The following is a 27,248-nucleotide window of genomic DNA, read 5'->3' on the forward strand; positions in this document are numbered from 1 at the left end:
CGTTCACGGACAACTGCGAATCGCCAAGAAAAGAAACGTCCAACAGACAGCGGCCAAACCCGATCGCTTCGTATCGGTTGGTCGTCGTTTCGATTTTCTCTCCGTTCCGTTGAACCGCCACGTCCTCCTTGCGACACAATAAACGAAAACGCCGTTCCGAAAATGGATTCGCTCGATCCCACGAAACGATTCGCGAAGGGAATATCTTAAAAGGTTCGCCCGTGATATTCACCGCTTTCGCGGTTGTTCGCGATGCCGACTGGATACCGGAGGACTCCGAGCAAACCAGTATCGATCTGAATGCAATTTCCATTATCGAGATCGAGGCGTGACTTTTGTACCGCTTGCCTTCACAGCCTTTGTGGACGATTTGATACGCATAGTTGCTGGCCAGCAACGCTCTTATAAAAGCACGGCTTCTGGCCCTTGTTGCATACACTCCCGCTCAAAACTGTTGACGACACTTTTATTTTTTAACTTATTCGTCATAACTTACCGCGAATCATCGTGTACGCATACACACGCGCACACGCAATATGCAAATATGATACGATACGTAATAATACAATTGTACTACTACATTACACTCTACAACTGAATTATAAAATATTAATATATTAACAAAGTCTTTATTGCATAGAGTATGTTTTACTCGCGTATATTGTGTATAATTTTAATTTAAAATTGAATTAAATTAATGTATATTGTATATAATTTTAATTTAAATTAAATTAAATAAATGTATATTGTACATGATTTTAATTTAAATAAATGTATATTGTACATGATTTTAATTTAAATAAATGTATATTGTACATAATTTTAATTTAAATTAAATTAAATAAATGTATATTGTATATAATTTTAATTTAAAATTAAATTAAATAAATGTATATTGTACATAATTTTAATTTAAAGTTAAATTAAATAAATATATATTGTACATAATTTTAATTTAAAGTTAAATTAAATAAATATATAGTGCACATAATTTTAATTTAAAATTAAATTAAATAAATGTATATTGTACATAATTCTAATTTAAAATTAAATTAAATAAATGTATATTGTATATAATTTTAATTTAAAATTAAATTAAATAAATGTATATTGTACATAATTCTAATTTAAAATTAAATTAAATAAATGTATATTGTATATAATTTTAATTTAAAATTAAATTAAATAAATGTATATTGTACATAATTCTAATTTAAAATTAAATTAAATAAATGTATATTGTATATAATTTTAATTTAAAATTAAATTAAATAAATGTATATTGTACATAATTCTAATTTAAAGTTAAATTAAATAAATGTATATTGTATATAATTTTTATTTAAAATTAAATTAAATAAATGTATATTGTACATAATTCTAATTTAAAATTAAATTAAATAAATGTATATTGTACATAATTCTAATTTAAAATTGAATTAAATAAATGTATATTGTATATAATTTTAATTTAAAATTAAATTAAATAAATGTATCTTGTATTTAATTTAATTTTGTTTCACGTATGTATTGTAACATGATAATATAATATATCAATGTTACTTAATTATGCTGCGTGTGTTGTATTTATTGTAAATACAATAATTTATATTACGCATTGCATATCGTGTATATTATTCATTTATACTGTAAATATCCCATTTATGTTGTACATAATTTTTATCATGCAAATACAGTACTTGTCCTGAGATTTCTGAGCGGGAATGTACACAGGTACATAAAGGGCGCATGTTCTGATCCACGACGACCGTCATGGAAGCAAGTGCCATTTTAGGAATTTTAATTTTCTAGACTTAATGACAGATCTTTTCGTGTCTCCATATCTTTCATGCAATACGTCCTTTCTTCAGTTACATTAGTCAAAAAGAAAGTTCGAAAAATCATCACAATGAACTTCCCTGCAGATCGAAATAGCCCGGTCGTAGCATTTGATCAACGTTTTCCGTCAGATCTCGTACCGAAGAGAACTTGCGCAAGCTCTGCTGGCCCAACGGATCCAGCCTCTTGCACGCGTGTTTGTCCGAGCAGGTAGAAAGGCCGGAAACGCGAAGAACAGTGAACTTTGTGTCGAGAAATATTACAGGAAACGCGAGACGTCTCGGTTAAGAGCGATCTCGCCGCGATGCGAAAAACGGCTCGCGCAAAATCCGCTCGTTAACATGAACACATGCACGGTGACGAGCAAAACTGAACGCGCATACGGATTTTTAACGCTGATGATATTTTATCGAGTATTTGCACGTAGAATGCGGAAAATAAACAAAGTATGTACCGTCTTGTAGGATTTAGATTTCGACTTTAGAAAAAAAAAAAGAAAATTCTATCGCTTTGTTGCCATTCACTATTTTGAAAAATATAAATTGTTTTCGTGGAGTCAGTTTTGCATCAATAAAAAATTATAACTTCGTTAAAAAAAAGGTCATCGCAACGATCCATTTGGTCTCATTTTAAATCGTAAAGCTTTCCTTCACCACCTTGAATCCATTTCTTCTTTTTTTTTTCTTCTTCTTCTGTACAAAATGTACAAAAATATCAAAACCAGATTCTTAGGTTTAAGAACCTAATCTATTTCTCTTTTTATCGAAGGATGTACTGAAAAGTTTTTCAGAGTATGACGGCGTGATAAAATATTTTTTCTTTAGATCCTTCAGATTCCAAATATTTTATATTGTCATGTTAGAGCCACGATCGATCGCACGCTCTGCTCATGTTCCTTAGAAACAAAAACCAATCACCGATCCTTTACTCACTGATTTCATACTCTTTCTGAGAATTTCAGATCACGAAAACAAAAAAAAAAAAAAAAAAAAACCGCAAGGTTTCGAATTCTCGAAACTTTCGCCAAGAAAATTTCAAGTGACCCATTCCTAGTTCACGGTATAATTAAAACTCACATAAGCTGTATCAGTGATTCTCTGTCAGTCAGTTTCAATATATAGTAAGAGTTGAAACAAGTGGGGATTCAATCACTCTTCCATTCAATGAAGGAGATCATTTAATCATTTAACCTGTCGATTAAAGTTTAATTATTTAATTAGCAAATAAAGGTCATACAGATAGCCCGCTACAAGTGAATTCTGTGGGAATTTACCGCGAAAGATCGTAAAATGGAAAATCACGCACAAAACGTCCAAAATGTAATATTTAAGCGAGTGAAGTAATTTTCTGTTTAATTGTTTCGTTCAGCAACAAGCTCGTTCGAGTTTCACCGAAATGTATACAAAATTAAATAGAACCTAATAATTTCAAATCAAGCACTAGCTAAAATATTTGTGCACGCGTAATATAAACGAAAGTAATCCGCAAACAGACAGACGGTGTGCAATTATTTTTCCGCACGTATGCCACATCACTCAAAGGACTACGCAGCTCGATACTGAAGAATCATACAAACACGCGAGCGATTATATCGTGAAGAACGAGACTGACAGATTTACAGAGAAGTGTAAACTGACCGATATTGTATCTCTCGCGTCAATGAAAGTTGAAAGCTCGTACTTACGTTTCGTCTGGCGCCTTGGCGCGAAAAAAAGTCGCGGATGATTGACGAAAATTGTCCGGAAATTAGATCAGCTAAATAAGATTACCGTTCACTGATTTCACTGGCAGTAAAAGTGACGATATTACATATTAAATGGTGACGTGCATATAAAATATCAGACGACTTATTCGTAATAATTACTAATCTTTTTTTTTTTTTTTCAGATTTTAAATCGGAAGAAATAGTTACTGGGTTGTTGTAATCAAAAACTGCAATTTTCTCTAATGCGTTCTGAAATGCAACTTCATTCTAAGGGGTCGGGGCGGTTTGAAATTTTCAAAAAATCGATTTTTTTTTTGTTTTGTTTTAAATAGTTTAAAGTCTTAGAAATGTGATATTCATGTTATAATCATAAATATTCGTTTGTGAAAAGATAGTTGTAATTATGGCACTTGCTGTGTAGTGTCAATGCAATTTTTAAATATTTTGTACAATGTATTCATTTTATACATTTATCTTGTAATATTTAGTACAAAGATATTAACAAAATTTTTCACATGTTTCGTAAAAGTCTTTAAAACGACTTAGTTTGAGGTATAATAATAAATCCGCGGATACAGAATAATTGAATTTGTATCACCATTTACAACTTTAAGCATTATAAATTAAGTATTATAATTTAAGTATTATAAAGTGTAAATCGTGTGATAAAAATATTACTTTTGGTGAATCGAATATTAGGAGATTTGGATTCAGTTTAGTTGCGAATTGTAAGAACTGTGAGCCGCGATGTAGTAAGTAAAAAAATTAAGTAAAGGATACATGTGAAAAATGACGTTCTGAAACTTTAAACGAGTTTTTCTCGAAACTAATTTTTTAGATATCTCGGAATCCAACCAACCGATTACTGTGAAACTTGGTACGTATCTTTAGTGTAACATTTACTATAACTTGACGATCGAACATTCTTTAATTTTTTACAATCTTGAAAATTATAAACAAAAGACGTAGAAATTTTTGGCGATAAACTCGACACATCAAAACACACAAATCGCTGCTATTTTCATAATTTTCACAAAAGTCAAAATATTGGATCGTCAATCCCTAGAGAATATTGTTTACTGTTGAACTTTCTCTTGCCTTTTTGTTGCAGCTAATCCTGTTTGGCTGGAATCATGCACACCGACCAGGCAATGTAAACAAACGTTAAAGCTAAATAAAAACTCTCTTTTTTTTCTCTTTTAATGTTGCTTCTTATAGTTCATTAACGTGTTAAAATAAACCGCAGAAGCTCGTGTCAATCAAATAATGTAATTTCTCTTTTCTACTAGCCCTCCAAAGTATACGTATAATTTTTAGGCACCGTCGCACTGTCCTGCTCCCTTAAACACTCAAGACCCTCGCGCCAATCTACGACTTCCGGTTCCACTCGAGAACCAAACGTCAGATGGCTGTTACCAGTATACCTGAGTTATCACCGAACAGCCAAAGGCCTGAAAGAGCCTTTTCCACCACTCCCGAGAATAATTATTTCTTTCTTTTTTTCCCCGCCGAAACGTCGCGTGTCCCTAATTTACCGTCGCGTTCCGCTCGGTCATTAGAACCGCGCCTACTCTTCCACTAATCCTCGGATATAGCGTACGATACACACCCTCTTTCCGTAGCCGCGTTCCCTTTTTCTTTTCTTTTTTTTTTTTCTTTCTTTCTTTCTTTCTTTTCTTTCTCTCCGGTTGGCCAAACACTTACTTCGCTCCAGCGTCCGTTCGAAACCTGCCCTCCCCCCGCGATCTTCGCGATCTATCACCCAGTTTACGGGCAACGAACTCGGCCCACCGCGTTCGGATTCACCGCGGGGCGAGGGATTACGATTCACGCGGATTTAACTCGGCTGTTAAGTAGCTTAGCTTCTTTATCCCCGGCCCCGGCTCGCTCTCCTCCGTCTTGCACCTCCGACAGAACACGGAAACGAATACTCACTCGAACACGATATTGGATTTGACGATACTTGCGTGTGGTGTTCGATCGTGCTCCCGTAAAACGAAATAATCCACCGACCGCCGTTCGCCGATCTTTCTTCGGTGGCGAAAACGCGTGAGATTCTTGTTGGACTTTGCACGTTTATATACAGCTTGTTGTTAGTGTAGACTCTCTGACAAATTTGCTCGCACTGTTTGCAGATAATCGAGTAGACGAATGTAAAACGCTGATAGAGAGGGGACTGGAGAGATTTTACTTGAAATAACGAAATAACATTGGCATTGAACTGAACACGGATCCATTTCCACTGGTTTCTCATTTTTTACTCGGAAAAATATTTCTAACGTTTCTAAAACTTCCGAATATAATTCCGGGGAGGACCGATTTTATCAAGCGAATCCGCTTTCGGATAACTTTCCATTGGAATTGAATAAAACGACAAGCATTACCAGCAGAGGGGTAAGCAGCGAAGCGTACACATAACAGAATCAGAAACTGCTTGAGAGACTGCCCGTAGAAACAAATGCAAAGTGCAAAATTAGACGAAATATTATTCTATCAAGCGACGAATTAATTTCGAGGAAGGTTCATCTGCTTGTTCAAATAAACTCGCGTGAAATTATTTCATGGTAACATCGAGTCGAATAAAATGATTATTTAACCTTATGTTTAGTCAACGTTTGAACGGTGATTTAATCCTTTGGACACGTACATCACGCTGGAGATGACAATACAAAATTCGCGATAAATTTATAAAAATTGTCGCACTTTGGAAAATTATATCGTACCGATAATAAGTAAAGCATAATATATAACAATAATAAATAAAAAGCATTGAATTTCACTGTTGTAAACATTAATTTACCTGATTTACCTTGAATTGAACACAGGTCACAACACTGAAGACAAATCGAGTACCAAAACTTAAATAATCATTTTTCAAATATTTCATTCAACTAAAACTCCACGTCTGAAACTAAAACTTGGACCGAGGAACTATAGTTAGATTCGCATTTTATTCGGAAGCAAATTGGCGTATGTATATCGAATTCTGCTTGCGTGAGTCTTTTGGACGTCAAGTGACAGAGGGCGAAGCCTAATCAGGGTAAATGGCCTAACGTGATTAACAAGAGTCGCAAATGTGTCTTCGATGTCACACTAAGTGGATGATACGACAAAAAGTTGGCACCAAAATTTATCCCAATTACTACTCGCTACTAATAATAGTATAATCAGATTTGACTGTTTGGCCTCGAACATTACTTGTTAACGTAATCATAAAAATATTTAAACATCCTATGAACTAAATTTTCTTCACGAATATATTGTAGAAAACAGGTGAAAAATTTTGCTAACATCTTTGTACTAGTGTCATATAAATATTACAAGATAAATGTATAAAATGAATACATTGTACAAAACATTAAAAAATTGCATTGACACTACACAGGCAAGTGCCGTAATTACAACTTTTCACAAACGAATATTCATGATTGTAAAATGAATATTTAAAAGTTTCATTAAAACCGTGGCAATTATCACAATTATGACAACGATTAATAAGCATCGTGATTATGAAATAATTAATGATAAGCTAATTAAATTAATAAAGATGAAATAATTAACAATGACGAAGTAATTAAGAATAATTAATTATCAAATAATCATGATCGTATAAATACATCAATTTCTTGAAACATCGTGAACGTTTCAAAAAAAAAAAAAAAAAACATTAAATTCTGTCTGACTGATATACTCGGTTGAACTCGAACGATTCGACATGAGCTGTGAGCTCAATATTTAGAATAAAAGAACGGAGTAGTTTGGCGCAGTTCAGTGTCTGAAGCAACGATTAAACCTAAGCCCTTTAAACGAGCCGACGATCGCCGAGAGAGCGTTTGCGTTTTCGTTTGTTCCCGGAGCAAGGAGTTAGTCGCGCTTCTCTAATCCGCCCCTATCAGCTCGAGTATTTCAGGATCATCCGCCAACGATCAGCCACGCGGTTCTGCATAATCGTAATGGACGAGCGGCTGTCGCCGCGAACCAAAAATCGCGACGACGGTTTCCTAGTTCTGGCGAGAATAACTAATAAGTCATAAGAGAAAACGCGAAGAAACGCGCAGCTGTAAGTAGCGATGGGATCGAGCAGACAACGAGTACGAGAAATGCAATCAAATCATTTCTTTTCCCTTCTTCCTTTGTCTTTTATTTTCTTTTGCTTTTTTCTTTTATTTTTATTTTATGTCTGTTATTTTAGTTTTCTTCCTTAATTTTAATTTTAATTTAATTATTTAAAAATTTTTAATATTTCAATTTTAATTTTAATTTAATCATTTAAAAATTTTTAATATTTTAATTTTAACTTTAATTTAATTATTTAAAAATTTGTAATATTTTAATTTTAATTTAATTATTTTAAAGTTTTCAATATTTTTATTTTAATTTAATTATTTAAAAGTTTTCAATATTTTAATTTTAATTTAATTATTTAAAAATTTTCAATATTTTAATTTTAATTTAGTTTTTCTTTTTTTAATTGTACTGATTTCGCATTTACCAATCCGTTAACCACTTGCGCTGGCAACTGATTGCGGACCATAACGAGTGACCAAACTATGACAACAATTCGTCGCTTTCTTTTTGAATTTGCCGATTACGATGTCACTGAAATAGAAATTATTGAGAAGTAATCAATTTATTATTTGTTTCGCCTATTTTGTCTTTTACTTAGATATACTTAAAACTGAGAAAATGTTGCGAATTTTGGAGCAAAAAATCCTCAACGTGCGTCATTCCTCGTCATTAACCTCGAAAATCTTCCAGCGCAAGAGGTTAATTGTTATACGAATGAAATTAATTAATCAGTTAAATTAGCCGACGATGGAATTTCGCAACGAGGAATATAATGAAATGATTTCTTTTTTCCTTCTTCTTTCGTCTTTTATTTTCTTCCGTTTTTTTTTTTTTTTTTTTTTTGTTTTTTGTTTTTGTTAAATGACGATCGAGTAAGTGTCAATATGTAACTCTTACGTTAATAGAAATGTTGGTTACAAATCTGTAACTTTGAATTTGATATACTTACACGGTTGCATTATCCAATGTAATTGATTGACTGTTGATACCGTTTCCGTGATTTGTATGATGACCATTCAGTTCTCCTTCCACATTACCCTGATTATTATCCAATACAATTTTACTTTCATTAATGCCGTTACTATGCGTGCCGTTATGCACAATGTCCGTAGTCGTATTGTTTTCCGTGTGATGAGCTCGCTGCTCTCCGCTAATGAACTGTTGAGTCGCTTCGGATATTAGACTGGCTGTCATAACGTCTTCAACTTTGCTACCTGGCGCTGTTTTATTCTCATCGCTCGGACTGTCTTCTTTCAACTTATCGCCATCACCACCCTCACCCTGCAAAACACACGGCAACACGCTCGTAAACGTTTCTCTCGGGAGAGAAAACGGCCAATTAACGACCGTACAAACATCATTCAACAAATAACAATCTATTGTAGCATTTACCTTTGTAGGCGTGTTACTCTGGTTCTTGCCTCGAGTTCTAAGCATGATCGCCTCGACCCGTTTACGTCTAGCAAGTCTCTCTTCCTCTTCCCTCTTAAGGCGCTCCGCCATTTCGATCCGTTGTCTGCAACAAAAAAACAGGAAAAAGAAAGAAAGAAAGAAAAGGAAAAAAAAAACGTTACACGGTACATCATTAAACAGTTGACCAAGGAAAACGTCGATCAAATAGAATCACTTTACGCGAAAGGAATCATCCACCTACCTTTCCGCCTCTTCCCTCGCTTTCCGCTCTGCCTCTTCTTTCTCCTGTTTTTGACGAGCCTCCTCCTCTCTTCTTCTTCTGTCCTCCTCTTCGCGACGCTTCGCCTCCTCGATCGCCAGTCTCAGTCTCTGTTCCTCGGCTTCTCGAGCTTCATTGGCCAAACGAAGCGTCTCTTCCTCCAAACGGCGCTGTTCCTCTTCCTCGGCGCGCAATCTCTCGGCCTCTAAACGGGCTTCCTCCTCCTGCAAAAAGATCTCTCCAGATGAGGCAGTCCCCTCTTTTCGCGGACAATGCGGCTGCTTTTATATGCAGAGAGGCTGTTCGAAAGCGCACCTGTCGTTGACGTTCAAGTTCGGCCTCCCGTTCAGCCTGTTCTCTGGCTAATCTTCTACGCTCGGCTATAGCTGCCTTGGCTTCCTCCTCCGTGGTGATCCGGATTTTTGCAATCATCGAGGCTGCAAAATGACCATATTTTTTTTATTTTTTTATTTTTTTATTAGCCCTCTAATTCGGAGATCCGGCTTACCTGACATGTCGACCTGTTCTTCCGCGTTGCTCTCCGACTTGGCCTCGGCTTCCTTCTTCGTAGACTTGGGCGTCTCTTGAGACCGCGCGGCCGATTGATTCTCTTGATTCAGGTTAGTCTCGTCCTTCGTTTGTTTAGTTACAAAATTGGATTGCTCGATAATGGCTGGCTTCTTCACTTCGTCATTACCCTGCTGCTGCTCCGCGTTGCTTATTTCCTGCTGCGATTAATTAAAAAAAAAACACACATATAGCGTATCGATTATTTTTTTTTCGCGGGCAGAGCAGCGCGTGTTTCATTCGTTAACCCTCGCGTAGCCGATACCGGGTCATCGTTGACCCAGAACTTGAACGTAGTGAACAAACAAAATATTTCAAAGACAGATATTTCTGGAAATTTGAAGCATTATATAAAAATAATATAAACATTATTAGGTAACATCCTGTACCAAAAAGTTAGGTGCAAAGCAAGTATAGAAAAATTTCAGCTATGGGTCAAAAGTGACCCGGTGTCGGCTCGCCGCGTCGCTTATTTAAGTCGGTTATCCGACGAGGGGAAATTAATTACTTGTGTCTTCTCGGTGCCTTGGTCTTTCTTCTCCTCTTGGTGTTTGTCCTCCGATTTTGCATCCTCTTTCACCTCGCTTTTTATTATCTCGCCGGTGCTGCCGCGGATCAACGGAGCGTTCTCGGCACCAGGGCTCTGCAGCGGCGTCGCCTTCGGGGTTATTCGCGGCGAAGCCTTCGCGTTCTTCACAAGCTTCTCCGTCGGTTTCCTGATCTCCGTCACCTTCGGCGTAGACGTTTTCTTTGGAGTGCTGTGGACCTTTGGCAGTGGCGGCTTCGAATCCTTCGTAGTCTTCGGCTCGCTCGCTAGATCTACGGTGCACAGTACAAAAACGTGAAACTTCGCCGCGCATCGGCGCGCCTTGTGTCTATGCGTGCGCGCGGTATTTGAATGTGCAATCTCGAATTATACATTGGAATTGAAAAAAAAAGAAACAAAAAGAGAGAGAAAAAAAAGAAGGAGAAGTAACGAACAAATCGAATAAATAAAAAACAAAAAGCGCGTAACCAACGTAAAAATTGACCAACGATGATCAACGAAAAAAAAAAAAAAAAAAAGAAAAACAAAAAAGAGAAAGAACATCTCCAGAGTAAAATCGTTGGCACGCCCAACGTCACGAACCGGCGATGGCGGCAATTTAAGAAGACGACGCGCGACTTCTCCCGCTGTAGCGTCGCGGAACTCCGGCCAAACTGTCACTCTTCCGGTGGACCGGGGAGAATTATCGTGCGTGTGTCGGCGGTGAACCGCTGCCGCCGCGCGATACACCGCTAAAAGTCGGCGAGTGTTGCGGCGAGCGTAAAAAGGAAGTTTGCCAGACAGTTCGAAAGGCGTAAAACGGCGTCACTTGGCTCCGCGCGCCCTCTCCCGTGTACATGGGGCGTGTGTGACATAGTGGAAAAGTTTCGCAAGCGTCCGGGCCGTATCCGGCCGTATCCGAAGAACCCGCAGGGTTAACGACGTTTTCTTTACGAGTCCCGCGGGTCGAGACCGACCGCGGAGAATCATCGCGACGGATCGTTGGCCCGACGCAATGGCCCTCTACGATATAATTCGACGATACTCTCCACCTCCCTCTGCCCACGTTTCCTTCCACTGTCGTTCGCATTCATGGGATCTTGATAACACTTGACGGAGCCGATATCTTTTAGATACTTGGAATTTATTCCGGATTGTCCGTAGTTTGCTCGAACGAAATCCTTTGAAATTCGTGGAAATTTTCCTGTGAAATTGCAAATTTTGACCAACTGATCGACGCTGGAACTACCGATGACTAATTGAAAAATTGAGAAATTAATATTTATGATACGATGAACTTTATTTACACATTTCTCGAAAGTCTAAATCTTTAAAAATAAATACACTATCTCACGTCTATGAAGTTTCTAACGGAAAATTATAAACTGGTCATTTTGACTTCACTTTCAGCGCCATGTATATGAAAGTATAATAATATTTATTTGTTTGAAGCTTGTCGCGAACCTCCTTCAAGCTTTTTAATGCAATAAATTTTATTTATACGTTTTTCAAAAATTTAGATCTTTGAAAATATTTTACGTCTGACAACAAAAATTATAAATTGATCACTATTTATGTAGCTTCAGTGTTGAAATTTCGGCGCGGTATGCACGAAGGTAATATTTATTTGCTCGAAGGAGGATGATTAATTGGTTTTTCGTTCGCATAATAAGGGTTTGCATTCAGGATAAGTGGATTCGGTTCGGTAGGAGTTCATTTAATTGGGTGCTTAACTAAAATTTCATTCGGATAAATCGGGCTCGTGTAAATGGAATTCTATCGTACGTTCGGGAACCATACGCTTTAATCGAGATAATAAATACTATAAAAGTAGTGTCGAAAAGCGTAATTCCGTTAACATGACGCACGGAGTTTCGGTAATGTCTTGAAACAAAAACGATCTCGTGCCGTAAATTTAATTATTTTTTTCAATTAACATTGTAAACAATATGTACACATAATAAGCTGAATGCGAAATTCAAGTCCCGCATTAACGGGGGAATTCGTTCATTAATTTAAACAGCTTTCCGGGGGATTTTCTGTCGAATAACAAAATTCATTACGTATTTCATTCGCTATTTCATTTTCAGCATCTCGCAAAATTAATTCCCCCTCAAACATTTTTTTATACTGTCCTATCATTAAATCAAAGTTACGTTTTTTAAAGATTCGCGATCGAGAGAAAGAGACAGAAACATTTTCACAAGTACTGATAACTTCATCAATTCAGAAATACAGAAAAGTGACGATATTAGCCTGTTCCTTTTTTTCTTTTTGTTTCTTCTCTTAGTGCATTTCGCGTTCAAATTTGGATTAAATTTATCCGATACATGATTTATTGCTTGCGTGTACTCTCTGCTGTGATCATCGGATATTTTTCATCGATGTTACAAATCGCAAAGTGCAACCGAAACTCGGTAACAACGACACGCCCGCAATTATCCCTAGGAAATTCGTAATCGCAATAACGAGCCGCGTTCCCTATCAGCGTTTCGATTAAACTTGCCTCATTTCCATGGTACCATGACGGCTGCTCGTAAAAGTTGCTCGTAAACGCCCCGGGGGCCGTAGCCTTTTCGTAATTCGCGAGCTGGGAAATTAGCGAGCGCGATGGTCATCGTGGGCCGCCGGCGTCTCGATACGGACTCGGCTCGGTTCGACAGAAGAAAAACGAAAAAAAAAAAAAAAAAAAAAAAAAATCGTGAAACTGAACACACGTTCGTCTCTGCAACGAGAATGCAAACTGTGAAAAAAAAAAAAAAAATGGACAAACAAAAAGGTCCGGGTCCAAGTGTCGCAGGACAGAAGGATTCTTCTTTTCGTCGAATGGGTCCGCACGTTTATCCGTGCGAAACGAGCACTCGAGCGGCGACCGCTTGGTCCGTCCCCCCTTCTTTCGTGTACGCGCGCGATTTTTACTCATTCTTTCTTTCTTTCGCTAATAACAAAAGATTATTAAAAAAAAATGGCATGCTCACTGTGTCGTTCTGTGACCGAAACACCGGTACCGGCAATAGAAGCAGGTCGCGGTCGACGCGGGGCAGCTGTACGAGGACGCAGATTGACGTTACTGCTGCCCACACTGCTGGCGCTTTGCTGACTCATGGAGCTGTGCGGTCGTGATGGGCTGTTCGGTGTCACCTCCCCGCTGCGGATGCCTACGCGTACCCACCCAAGGTGAACATCTCTTGATTTACGTGTTTTATGGCATTGTGATGTTTGTCGCGCGTTTACACATTAAAAACAAATAAGATCGAGCTGCTGTGAAATGCATCAGCAGTGTCGCGTTGCCGCGGCATTTCAGAGAGAACCGATCTTTCTTTCGTCGTTTTATTTTTTTTTTTTTTGTTTCTGTCTTTCTGTTTTTCTTTTCTATTTTCTCCCGTTATCGACTATTGCGCGTGCCGATGCACGACGCCGACGTGATTCGATTTGCACACGTCTCGACAAACAAGTCGTATTTTCTGTTTCCTTTTTTTTTCTTTTTTTTTTTAAATTTATTCCGATCATACCGATTTCGCTGATTTTTTATTAGAATTAGATAATTATTAAGAGGTACAAGTAGCGAAATTAAATAGAAAACAAGCACCGCCACCAAAAAAATATTACTGATCGTGTGTCGCATGTGAGATTGTATGTACATCGAGAGTAACTGAGAGAAAGAGGCGTAAACAAATGAGTTAAAAGTAAAAAAGAAAAAAAAAGAAAAAAGGAAACGGGGTGGAATTTCGTGGAAGAAAACAAAAAAAAACAGAAATAGCACGAAAGGAAAGTATCGGAGAACAAAAATGGAGCGATATATGTATTGCACACTAAATACGATTGCGGTTCGTCTGTGTACACAGTCTAGTATTGTGCGTAAAACGTGTATGTAAGTGATAAGATACATATGTATATATGTATATATATATGTATGTATATATATATACATATAAAAAAAAAATTGTGTGGCTTACCAGAAAATGTTAGAGCGTACCTTCACCCCTGGTACCGAAAAGCTGGCGAGACCCGAGATCGTCTTATTATTAGCAGGAGCGTTTTGTTAATCAATTCGGCGTAATTGTGTAATTATTATTAACGCAAAGAGAATTCCATGCATTACCGTTGTTAAAAAAAGAAAAAAACAAAAAATCGGAAAGTAACACACGGTCGATGTGTTAAGGAAAAACTTGAAAGCGTTTAGACGCCTCGAAGATCGTTTGTTAGTTTTCGTTCAGTACGCAAGCAGTTAGGCATGAGTCTTCTACCGGTTGAAGACCGCGTCGTCTCGCGAGAAATTGCCCGAGAAAATTAACCGCAGGGAACACAAGGATTTTCTGTCTTATTGATTCACAATAGCTCCTTACTGCATTCGTACGCATTCGCATGCACGTGTGCACCCAACTCAGATGATACAGAACAACAGATGATGGCAACGAATGTCTGAAACTGTATATAGATTCGTTCGAGAGAGTGTAAGGAGAGAGACGCGTCTCAAAAACTATTGCAATCGAAATGTATAAATCTGAAAATCTTTTGAGTTACTGTCAGCGTGATAACGTCGTAGAAATGTACAAGATGGCGTCGATCAAGCGATTCGTCGTATTTACACTACTTGGTCCGATTTCTGTGAATGACGATAGAAACCGACACAGTGCGGTATTTAACACGTTGAATGCCAAGCTGATAATTACGTGACTTGCCCAAGACGCCAACATGAATCTGTTATTACGCGATAGATAATGCACTGAAATATTATTTGCAATAGATAAATTGAAGTATATAACCGTGTTTAATGTTTATTTATCTTACCGGCGGTCACACAGTGAAATTGAGAGTTGCATTCCTCCACAAAGAAAAACAACGCCACGAAATGGGGAAAAAAAAGAAAAGAAAAAAGAAAAAGAAAAAAAGAATGGCAAGAAAAGCCTTAAGATCGGGCGACGGATTTTGTAGAAGAATTCAAAACAATAAGCGCATTGTGAAGACTGTGCCGATTAATTTTTTTTTCTTTGCTTGCAGTGCTTCAACACGATATATCGCGACTAATATAATTTATACAACACTGTCTTCACACCATCGCGCAATAGTGAAAGCTAATATTGAATAAATTTAAATAAAAAGAATTAATTGTGCGCGTCTATTAATCTTGGCATCCTCGCCGGTCACCGTGACAAATTGAGCGACCCTCCTTCCCATGGCATTCAACGTGTCAATAGAACCAAGTGCGGTATTCGAGAGAACGACATCGCCGAGAGTTGAGTGCACAAGAACGGCCTTACCTTGCTGCTGTTGGTTCTGATGCTCGCGGGCTTTACGACGGAGTCTCTCGGCCCTGGTTGGTCTCGGCATCGGGACCGCGCCTGGCAACGTACCCATGCTACGAGAGTTATCTGAGCGTTTGAGGCTCTTGCCTCCGGACGCAGCTAAATGTGACATGCTGCGACTCATGCTAGAAGCGCTCAGAGGCTGGCTTTGCTGTTCCGTCAGTGTGCTAAGTTCTGTCGGACGTTTCCTAGGCTGCGCCAGTTGGTCCAGCCTGGACATGGAATAAGTCCTACCTGGCGAACGTGTGAAGGCCTTCGCGCTCGAACTACGCCCAGACGATGGCGGTCCATCACGCGGCGATGGTATCGTCGGCATCAGGTCCGTACGCCTTCTGTTCACCCGCAGATAAACCGAGCTAGGGGTTCCCGGTGTTCCGTCGCTTTCTTCACCTGCAATGCAGTCTCCCTTAGAAGCGAAGCGACGCGAGAAGCGACCACCGAAAGAAACTGCGCACTATGCACCGTTGTGCGAACGTGTACAAGGAGCGCCGTACATCCTCCGAATATCGCACAAACATAAAGGGAAAAAAAAAAAGAAATGTTCGTTCGATCCATTTTCCATGGATCGAGTGTACGCGTGTGCGGGTATACGCATACGCTGGCTCGCGGAAATATTCGAATCTCGTTGGAATGGATCTGCGACGATTGAACTGGCATAATTTTCGAAACCTATCCCGAGTCTGGATATTAACGGCGAATCCGATTATCATTCGGACGGTAAATATTAAAATTTCAGCTCGTTTTAAAGCTTGCTTTCGAAACTCACTCGAATTCTGTTTGCTCTAAAACGTTTATCGTATCACGTAACAAGTTCGTAAGTGACGATACTTTTCTTCTCGATAGTATTATAAATTGTCGCACACGCAAAGTTTTTAAAAGATTGAAGTTTACAGTGTATGTGAAAACTGATGTCTCCCCTTTGCAACAATCCCTAAAAACTTATGATTTTTTTTTTTCTTCGTCATTCCAACTCCAAAAAATCGTAACATTTTCGTCTGACAAAGTTCAATAAATTGGCGAAAAGGAATTGCACACCAAGTTTTGAGGGGTCGTCTCGACTCGAATAAGAGGCTTCGATTAAATCATATTTTTAATTGTATTATTTAACTGTAAATCAAGTCATGCAAAATATTTTTACATACTATGACAATTTATAGAATTTTCGAGGAGCAAAGCGTCTTTGTGATACATAGTGCATCAATAAAATGAACGATGCATCTTGAGAGCACAAGTTACAAGCTTTAAAATAAGCCCAAGTACGATTTCTTTTTACACAATTATAACAACTTAAATATTTAGTGTCTGAATATTAATTGAATTCACTGTTACAATCTTATTACAATACTGCCTCGCTGAATTTTCTTTTTTATTAATACAATGAACAATTGATTGGTCAAGTGTTTTTATTGTTTTTGAGAAATATACACTCGTACTAAATATCCTTGTAATTGTTCGTCGCAGTGCCAATGAAATTTTTAAAGCGTTTCGCACAACGCGCACGATATATTCATAAGATATTATCTCGTCGAGTGACGTTTACGTAACTTTCGCGAGCCTGTGTATACGTACGTGTGTGAGTGGATGTACATTTGGCATTCTCTTTTTACGATTACTGATATTCTCAATTGATCGCTATTCTTCATGCTTCGTGTCTGTGTGTTATCTGTGTGTGTGTGTGTTCTTCGTACACGTGCGAAGCAAGCGGAGGAATTTTTGTGCACAATACAGAGTGGGTACGTCATTCGATAACGCTACCAGAAAACGGAATCTTGAGCAACGGTGTTGTTCAGACGAGCGGATAAAGTGATACGCATTATGATGGACGGATATTACGGTAATCAAGGAACAATGCGAAACTGGGAACGTGTACGAACGACGTTGCTACCTACGAAAGCGGTGGTAAAACGGAACGTTGCCACATGCGAACGATATATCCGGTAAAAATCCGGTAAAAGCAAGTATGTGTAAGAAAAACTCCATGCACGTACAGAACAATATAATATAAATATATATATATATATATACAAAGAGAGTGTCTCGTGTTGTAGCATTCGAATCGACGTGTTTGTATGTGGGTACATATTCAATGAACAAATGAAAGAAGCCGTTGCGAAAAAAGTAAGCGTTTGAAAGGATTCTCGTAAACTCGAATTGATCGTTCGAACATCGTCAAAAAAAGAGAAAAAACGTTCTCATATTCAAATGATTGAAAAATTAAAAAAAAAATATATATATATATTTATTTATCCCGATCAGCGACTAACAATAAGTCGAAATTTAATCGAAACACAATAAACATGTAGTGATGTAATAAGTTTATGAATGATATGAGTGTATAATGCTTGCCCGTTGCAACAAGAAGGTAAATGTCAGGAGAGTAAAAATTAAATTCTACTTCAAAGTCGTTCAAAGTTCGTAATCGACTATTGAGGCACCTCAGCTTCTCGATACTAATTCCCGAAGTTTGGTCAAACGACAACAATCGCTGATTAATGTTATTAACAAGAGGAGGAACGTAGAGTATCAAAATTAGCTCTCTAATAACAACAACGTTACTCTCTAAAGATTGTCAGTGAACAAACCCATCTAAACGTACGTAAATGTTAATAATTGTTAATACAAAACAGTTTGAATAGCGTTAGGATGCATTATGATGACTAATCAACGGTACACGTCGTTCAACACCGACTCTCGTTAATTTCGGACCGCGCCGAAACGAAGGTATTGTTATTCGAGCGTTACAACGTTTACCAGAGATTCGATCAACAGAATTCATCAACTCGATCGGTGTTGCACGAGCGTACGGATAGATACTTTCGCCAGAGTGTACAGATACTTTTTCATGGCTTTTCAAACGAAAGTGACATGCTTGCAAGAGAGTACGTAACTCCGTATGTGCTAATTAATGAACAAGAGAGACAAGGATCGTAATATATCATATTGATATATGTAGCTCATTCTGGGAATCAAGAGACAATCAATCTCCCCAGCGGTTGCAGACTGGTTTTTTCTTTCCCCGTCTGTTTTCGACTTTCGGCACTCACCACTGGCAGCCCGTTGGATCATCGGACGCCTAGTGTCGCTATCAGACTTATCATCGATGGCAAAGATGTCAGTTGTAGGAGGCAGAGAGAGGCTGGCTCTCTTATGTTTGGCGGGGGTTAAGGGAGGATCAGGGCTAGAATTCCAATTGAACACCTCGTACATGGACGAGGACATTCTCATATCTGCAAACAAACCATTGAACGCTGCGACATTAGGTACTTTCCAAATCAGGATTCTCTTCTTTTCTTCTTTCTCTTTTTTTCGTTTTTAATCTTTTCTCTTTTCTTTTTTCAATTTCTCGATTTTCTCAAGGGGGCCAAAAGGTGGGGTTGCTCGATAGACAAACAAACAAAATGTGGGGCGAAAGGGGAAGGGGGAGAAAATTAGCAGTTAGATATAAGTGCGGTTCACAGACAGGTACTTCAAAAAAAGTTACGATTACACTAATGCCTGACCAGAGCCACCACCAGTAAGTACAGACATTGTAAATAGAGCGGATGCATTCGGGATCTTAATTACCGGAACAGGGGGAAAATCTATCTCTCTCCGGTCAACGTTACAAACTCTAGTGAAATTACATTTACTCAGGCATACGTATGTTCTCGCTACGAGCAGCTATCTCTCTCTCTCTCTCTCTCTCTCTCTCTCTCTCTCTCTCTCTCTTTCTTTGCCTATGTACTCTTGACACTTGTACTTCGTAATAACATGTATGGATTTGCAGAGAAGTCAGCGAGTCGAAGATGAGGTGCTTCTCGTTGTGTGTACATGAAGAGAAATTATGTTGGCAAAAGAATATATGATATACGGTAGCAAAAGGAAAAAATAAAAAGAAAAAGAAAAAGAAAAGAAAAGTCAAAGAAGAGGTAACGTACATAGATTCGCTTATTGTAGCGAAACTGAAATTCATCGGCAAACGCGGCGAAATTAATAAACCGACGATAAATTGGCCACGAAAAATATACGATACGAAAGGAAGAAATTCAAATGAAAATCCTGGAAGAGAAGGGCAGAGAGTATAAAACACATTACGAGTACGATCACGAATCAGTTTCTCTATCAACACCAGAGAATCGATCTCTCATGCTTCGTGATGTCTTTTTTTCTTTTTTTTTTCAATTTCATCGACATTGAGATATCATGTACAGTTAATTAATAGTCGTGTGTTGGTGGTTGGATGTGTAGTGTTCGGTAATCGAAACATCGTGGAAAAAAGGCCCGATCGATCGCGAGGACAAGCGATTTGAAGAAATGAAATCAAGCCGATTCGAACCGATTTGAAAAACGATCTCTCCCTGAAACGATTTTTCGTTCGGCAATCGCGCACGATCTGGAAAAAACGAACGAACTGAAAAAAGTAGCGCACAAGCAACGCCACGCAGACGTATACGTATAAAAAATATCTCTCTGTCGCGTCCTGCGTAATCTTTCTGGAACGTAGTGCATCCATGCGTTACGCGCGTTGCGGCGCATCGGTTGCGCAACTATAGCACTAGAGAAGCGCTGTGTAGAAAGAACGCAGTGAGAAAAAGAAGAAGCGGTCTTCGCTGTATGTACGTTTCAATCATCGGCAGAGCTCGGGAATCTCACGGTGCCAACGTGGAGAAGGAACAATTGTTACACCAACGACACGATAATCGCTAACGATACTCTTTACACGAAGTCTCGCGATTCTTTATCTTTCTCGTCGCCGTTTGTAATTAACCACGTCAACGACAGACGTCGATATCCATTCCATCCTTTCATTGTCAAATATCAGTCGGAATAACGTCGACATTGATGCTAGAGTGAAGAGCATTACTGTATCAATGACGATGAAAAAAAAAATGTAACTTTGTAAAAAAAAAAAAAAAAAAAAATCGTACAACGATCCGCTTTATCACACTTTAAAACGTGAAGTCTTTGCTTCGACGGTTGTCGTGAGTTCATTTTTTTCAAAAACAATTTTCAATTAGTGAGGATACTTTTTTTTTATCGTGCTCAAACGTGAATAAAAATATTAAAGAATTTTTCTTGTAATTAGATCACCTGGAATATTGAAATCTGCTCTTTAAAAACTTGTATAAATTTTTTTCACCATTTTATCGAACATTGGGATAAAACATTAATGATTCAAGAAATCCTAACATTTCAAGTTCAATAAAACAACGTAGCTGAGAAAAAAGCGTGCGGCGAGTTTTAAAAACTTGTTACAAAGAGAAAATCTTAATCTTTAAAATCAAAGTTAGAAAGTTTGTCGTCGAAAAAACTTTCCCAATGTTTTCAGACCGAGTGAAACTGCTGAATTTTTACAGTTTTCGAGGAAAAATTTATCCACGATGTAAAATCATTTTCGAAAAGAACGAAATCACGAATTGCCAAAGTGGAAGTTTTAAAATTTTAACCTCTTAGTTACGACGAGATTCTACACTTTTGTACAGTAAGGCGCAAACTGCAACAGTGCAAAAAATCAATGTAACGATGAAATTTATGTCCGATGGTGATTTACATAACGTAACAACTACGTTAGAATAAACTTTGAATAAATTAATGTTTCGAAATCGAAAGAACGAAATAAACTGAAGTTTGTTTCTATAACGAATTTGAGAAATTGCAACAACATGACAGACTGAAGATATAAGTGATGAGCCACTACAATGACGTACCGAAAGCCACTGTAATTTAGCAGAGATTAAAACAAGACCGAATGGATGATCATACGATCTTTTATCACAAAGCTGTATCAATTCGAATTATCGACAATTGTTCACAGTTGTGCTCCTCGCTGTACCGAGTGTGGACAAAAAAAAAAAAAAAAAAAAAAAAAAAAATTACCCTAATAATAGTTTGATACAATATCACTGACGTCTGTCGCTAATCGTTAAATTAATCGATCCATTTATCCGCAAGTATCAACGGTATCTTCAAGTATCAGTATCCAATTGGAAAAATTGGCCACTAACCTTCGCCAGGCTTTCGATCGAGTCCACCAGCGGACGTGGCTCGTTTCTTGCTGCCATCGAGCTCTCTTTCGGAGGATCTCCTTGTCAACGGTTGTGCGGCCGAGAACATCATCACGTTGGTGGTGGAGGTTGCCCGACGTGTTCCCCAGAAAGTGGAACCACCGGTGTCGGCCGGTTCCAACATCCTCGGCGTGGAGCTCCCGAACGCGAACACGATGTGCGACCTCTCGTTCTTTTTCTTCGCCTCGATGCGCGCCTCTCTCTCCTGATTCTTCCGGAGGATCGCCTCCCTTCTTTCTCTTTCCGCCTCGCATATCAACCGTTTCCTCTCGCCCACTTGATTTCGTCTGCAAAAAAAAAAAAATAAAAATATATGAGAAAAGATATATACACAGAGTGGGCCCGGATTCGTAGTACAACCGAGCCAGGGGGTGATTCTACGTCAGAAAATAAGAAAAAAATTTGGTCTAACATTTTTCCTTATCTGGGGCTCGGTTTTCGAGAAAATCGACTTGAAAGTTTGTTCATCTTTGAGTTTCTACGTAATGAATTGCCTTTGTTGTTAGAGGATGTACCCTTGGCTACTATAAGGAGCATGATTTTTCAAAATGACGGTGCACCGCCACATTACACGAGGGAGGTTAAAAATTTTTTAAATCAAATGTATTCGTGTTGGATCACAATGGTAAGGTACGTTGGTCTCTGGACCTTATGTCTCTAGATTTTTTTTTTTATAGAAGCATATCAAAGAACAAGTTTATAAAGACAATATTTCAAATATTACACATTTGAAGCTTATGGAGGAATTCGACAAATTAAAAAACGATATCCGCTTACATTCTGTTGAGATATCATTAATTCGTCGAGCAAACTTATGCACGTAGCAACGAGGAGGACATTTTCAACAATACTTGTCACAGTGTACTGTATTGTAGTATCACAATAGAAAGTAGTAACAAGGATTAAAAAATTAATTATCAGTAGGAACACTTTGTACTGCCTTAATCACACAATAAATAATGTTTGTAAACACTATCTCGGACGGAAACAACCATAGAAGAGTAGACAACTAAATCGTTCACAAAGATGAACAAACTTTAAAGTCGATTTTCTCGAAAACCGAGGCGCAGATAAGTTATATCAAATTTTTTTCTTATTTTTTGACGTAGAATCATCCTCTGCTCGTTTGTACTACGCCCATCCTGTATATGTGCGTACGTGTATATCTCGTAAAATGGGATTCTGAAGCAACGATCCTCGAGAAATTCGGAAGCACGCTCCCCCCGTACACGTAGTAATAGGCTGCCATTCTTTCTTCCAGATGGCGAGGGGAAAAGCGATTTTTGCCGCGGTTGAACTTTATGCAGGTGTGTCGCGGTAATTTCCCGGGGCTTCCTCCGCGACGGCGGAACAGTTTAGCATCGGCGTATCGTATTAACCAGGTCAACTTATAACCTCGTGGAGGGAGCACGTAATCTCGTAAAGAGCGTTTAAACACATCGATGTGGTTCCGTGTCGGTTTGAATTCGCGTGTCACAGATTGGAAAAAAAAGGGGAAGAAGTACTACTCTCGAGGCGCGTGCGCGCAGCGTTCTATCTATCGTTCGCAACTGGCTCATATTAAATAACCCAATTTCAAACGCAAAGCCGGCTTAAAATCTCATCCTTTTTTCCATTCGGGCGTAAGTACATTTTTTCAACTTTCATTTAAAAGAGAAAGAGAGAGAGATATATATAGAAGAAAATTAAATCAAATAGAGAACCAGAAAAAATTAAAGAACCGAGCAGCCGAATTTTCGCGAATTGTCGATAGATCCATTGTTTGATTGTTCCTAGTGTCACGCGATAACAATTTCTACGTTGACACTAGAACTATCAAAGTGATCAAAATGATCAACTTATAATTTTTGTTAGACGTTTCATAGACGTAAAAGTGTATTTTGAAAGATTTAAATAACTTTTCGTAGAACATACGAACATAAGCTTGCATATTCCACTTTTAATGTCTCTGATGGAAATTTTTTTTTTTTTAATCGTTGGTAGTTCTAGTGTTAATTTGCTCGTAACAATTTCATCAGTTTCGCCTCATCGGCTCAGCATCGCGACCAAACGCTGAAACGGTTAATGAAAAGGAAAAGAGAAAAAAAAAGGAGGAGGAGGAGAGAGAAAGAAATGACACAAACCTGTCGTTGTCACGCGATTTGAGCTCGTCGATGCGCCTTCGGCGTTCCTCTTCCCGTTGTTCCCGGAAACGTTGCGCAGCGATGGCCTGTTGTCTCAGCTCTTCCAACTTTCGCTGCCGCTCCTCGTTCTGTCTCTCACGGACGAGCTTCGCCCTGTCCACGTCTTTCGCGCTTCCCGTCGACTCCCGTCCTGAGAACAACCACCAACGCTCGATCATTACGTCTCGTCTCGTGCGAGCTCCGCGTTCTGCGTGGGACACACTGCGTTCGACGTATTCGAAATATTATATTTCCCAGACAGTTCACGATAGTAAAAGCGTACGGGTTTTCGAACAATTCGATTTGACAAGTCCACGAATTCACCCCCGTTATTTACAATCTTTCACGTTTCCGTCGTGAGAATAAAGGCTCGACTTGTAACAACTGTGTATGTACTTGGCAAAGGAGGAAAAGTTCAAAGTTTCAAAGAAACCACCACGAGGGGAGGAACGCGGCGAATGAAAAGCCAGCCTCGGCCACTGCTTCTTGAAAACATGATACCTTCGTTCTCGCTAGGATGATCGCCGTCGAGGGAGTCCTCGTCGTAGAGACTTTGCCGGCGCTTCACATCTGTCGAGAAGAAAGCGAGAATATGTGCGTACGCACGTGAGATTCGGGTAAATTACGAGCAGAACACGCGTAATCGCGGCACACTGCAAGCATGCGGCTCTGCGGGACGGGCACCACAGTTACACACAAATGCAAGTCCTCAAAGCGATCGCGGAACACTCACCGACAAACATGCTTCATGCAATCGACGTCGTGTCTAACATTTTGTGTGACATTTCGGACAACGTGAAATTCAACTCTGTGTTCTAACCAGACACGTTAGAAGCGAGCGTTAAACCCTTCGCTTTTCGTCATTTCATTCTAACTAGTCTCTACGTTACATTCGACTGTTTCGTAATCAGCCAGTCCGCTGATTTCAAATTAACCGATGATCCGCTTGTTCGGTATCGGTTAGTTTGCGAAACACTTACAGGTTTACGAACAAGACGGCATACTTGTGATCAGATAATTACATTAAATAACATTTTAGCTGACTTTGTCTGAATCTTTTCATTTTCGCTACGACCGTCATATTTTATTAATTATTCTTTGAAATTCACGTTCAACCGTATAATCACTGCTTTCAAATTTATTATCAGTTCCAGCTGTACGTTGCCCAGCTATGGTCCAATTAGTAAATCGAAATTTTTGAATTGATTTTTGAATTTTCGTGAAAAATGAGACTCACCATGCTAGAAATTCTATCCGTGTGCCAGAACACGGTTTTGAAATCACTGGACAACGAACAACTTCTCTCAAAAGCCACGAGTCAAAATATACGACGACGCAACTTTTATTTTCTCTCTATTAGTCTCAACGAAAAAAATTGAAACGATACGCATTCGAGCCACACACGATATAAAATCGCAAAGAGTTAATGGTCCATGTTTCAACGTACCAAAATGGACCAAACGAAATTGACAAAACAGAATAGCAAAAGAAAGAGAATTTTGTCGTAGAATTGCACCTCTCTCGGCGGAGAGATAATCAATTTCTGCGAGTCGAGTTGAACGTTCCCTTCTCGCTCGTGCGCGCAGCTGTTTTATCAAGTAATAAATTCACCATCCGATCGCCTGTCTGCCTTCGTACGGTTTTACCGAAGAAAAAGCCGCCCATTTTCCGCGATATCAACGTGTTTCCTTCGCCCGGCTAATACGATTATTAAAAATAGGGCGCCATAAAAGGCACGTTCCGCCTTACCGGGATGGAGAGACGCTCGATTTATTGCCACGAGCTCGCGTCACCGTCGTGTTTCTTTTTTTATTCGATTCAATCTCTCCACGCTTTGAAACACTCTCAACGCGGGAGGTGACTTTACATTTTTGACGCGTTCCTGACGCGAGGAAGGAACTAAAATTGATTAATCAAAAAACAAGCAACTTGTTAGGTGGAACGTTCAATTTCGTTGCATCTACATTGTTACAGTGTTATTAAACAATCGCATTAAGACAGAGCCGGCTAACTGACAGCCTTTTGCCCCTTCCACTGCCTCTCTTTACCCCCTCTCGACTTGCTTAGTAGGGAAATTTCAATGTAGTGGAGGGGGTAGCGCTAGCGATGAGGAAAGTAGAGGGGCCCGCGGGCCGCCAGTTAGCCACCTCTAGACTAAGAGATTGCGAAAATCGCTTCGAACAACTCATAACCGGAAAACCTGAATAATTTTTTTTTTTTGAAAATTTAATTTTCTTTCAAACGTGGTAAGAATTTCACACACACACACACACACACACATTCCGTCGATTTTAACCTTTCTTGTTAGTTCTTTAATTTCAGTTAACTTGTTAACGCAAAAATGGCACACTCAAAGAAACTCGGTTAACGAGGCGTGCTTGTAAATATACTGATGGAACCGGCGGTCGTTTCCAATCTCGACGGATTACTATTAATACGCACGCATTACGCAAGTTAAACTCGGCGCAAACGATGAGTTTGGCAAAGCACACTGTCCGTTATTTACCAAACTGATTATTACCTGACGAATCGGGCGAGGCCTCGTCACCTCCGATTTGGGCGAACCAGTGCATCGTTTGCTCTGTGAAAGATAAATTCGAAAGTTCGTTCGTGCAGGAATCTTTGTTCAAACAGACCGCGCCCGCCCCGCCCATCTCATTCCCATCAAACACCCGCTATCGACACGTTTGTTACATTTACTGGACGACGCTCTTGGCATGGCTTCTCTCGTATTTGAAAATATTTCGGCCCGATTGATATTTTTGGAAGCACGAGTCAAAAATTAAGATTGATTCGTTTCCTCCTGCGCAACTGAACTTGATGATGTTACAAATTTTGCAAATTACAAATGCCAGTGAATTTCTCTTGTGCGACAGTAGGGAGAACAATAAAATAAATAAAGGAAAGTTTGGAAAAGTTGGAAAATTCGTCTTCACGAGCGATTTTTCTAATGTCAAACTGAAACGATAAAAATTGCTCTCTGGTTGGTATTAAATTAAAATTGAGACTTTAAAAAAATTCGAAAGTCGCGGAGATAATTGAAGAAACGGCTCAATTCTCTTCCATAAAAAAAAAATGACGGTGAAATGACGACGCGGAATAATGTAAGAGCAAAAGAAAGAACGTGGCAGGAAGAAGGAACGAGCTGACAGGTTAGATTTGAAATAATTCAAGGGAGCGTAAAGTGCCATAAATATTTCCTATACAAAACTCTTTCATTCGTTCATGAAGAGTAACGACGTTGGAACAGATGGGACCAACGAGGGAATTTTCACGATTTTTACGCGTCGATTTTCCCGAAACGATCGTCCGAGGATTTATATTTTGTTTTCTCTAACGACACACGGTCGCGCTGTTGC

The 27,248-nt window shown here is 38.8% G+C and overlaps 1 protein-coding gene across 8 annotated transcripts; it reads right to left on the reverse strand.

Moving 5' to 3' along the window:
* Positions 1–8,430: 8,430 nt before the first annotated feature.
* LOC122537792 (ensconsin) lies at positions 8,431–26,558 on the reverse strand. Of its 8 annotated transcripts, none has more exons than XM_043671356.1 (13): positions 26,411–26,558; positions 24,391–24,459; positions 23,851–24,040; positions 21,668–22,014; positions 18,728–18,910; positions 15,639–16,073; positions 13,356–13,535; positions 10,360–10,670; positions 9,793–10,009; positions 9,600–9,721; positions 9,267–9,508; positions 9,005–9,128; positions 8,431–8,893 (listed from the first exon to the last, which is right to left on the reverse strand). In XM_043671356.1, exons 1-13 carry the CDS (start codon positions 26,541–26,543, stop codon positions 8,558–8,560), a joined length of 2,889 nt encoding a protein of 962 aa, XP_043527291.1. In that variant the 5' UTR covers positions 26,544–26,558; the 3' UTR covers positions 8,431–8,557. The 8 variants fall into 8 exon arrangements, with proteins under 8 accessions (XP_043527291.1, XP_043527290.1, XP_043527292.1 ...); XM_043671355.1 differs by having other exon boundaries at positions 8,432–8,893; positions 9,793–10,012; XM_043671360.1 differs by having other exon boundaries at positions 8,434–8,893; positions 9,793–10,012; positions 15,918–16,073.
* Between the last annotated feature and the right edge of the window lie 690 nt (positions 26,559–27,248).

The sequence above is a fragment of the Frieseomelitta varia genome, unplaced genomic scaffold, assembly GCF_011392965.1.
Source record: "Frieseomelitta varia isolate USP_RPSP 00005682 unplaced genomic scaffold, Fvar_1.2 scaffold_931, whole genome shotgun sequence".
In the NCBI taxonomy this organism is placed as follows: domain Eukaryota; kingdom Metazoa; phylum Arthropoda; class Insecta; order Hymenoptera; family Apidae; genus Frieseomelitta; species Frieseomelitta varia.

Bases quoted from the DNA above. Each gene is read 5' to 3' on its own strand.
- LOC122537792 (XM_043671355.1), bottom strand. From the start codon at position 26,543: ATGGGCGGGGCGGGCGCGGTCTGTTTGAACAAAGATTCCTGCACGAAC. The intron at 24,041-24,390 runs GTATCATGTTTT...GGTTGTTCTCAG, and splicing joins TCATCCTAGCGAGAACGAAG to GACGGGAGTCGACGGGAAGC. The intron at 16,074-18,727 runs GTGAGTGCCGAA...ACTGCATTGCAG, and splicing joins GATCCAACGGGCTGCCAGTG to GTGAAGAAAGCGACGGAACA.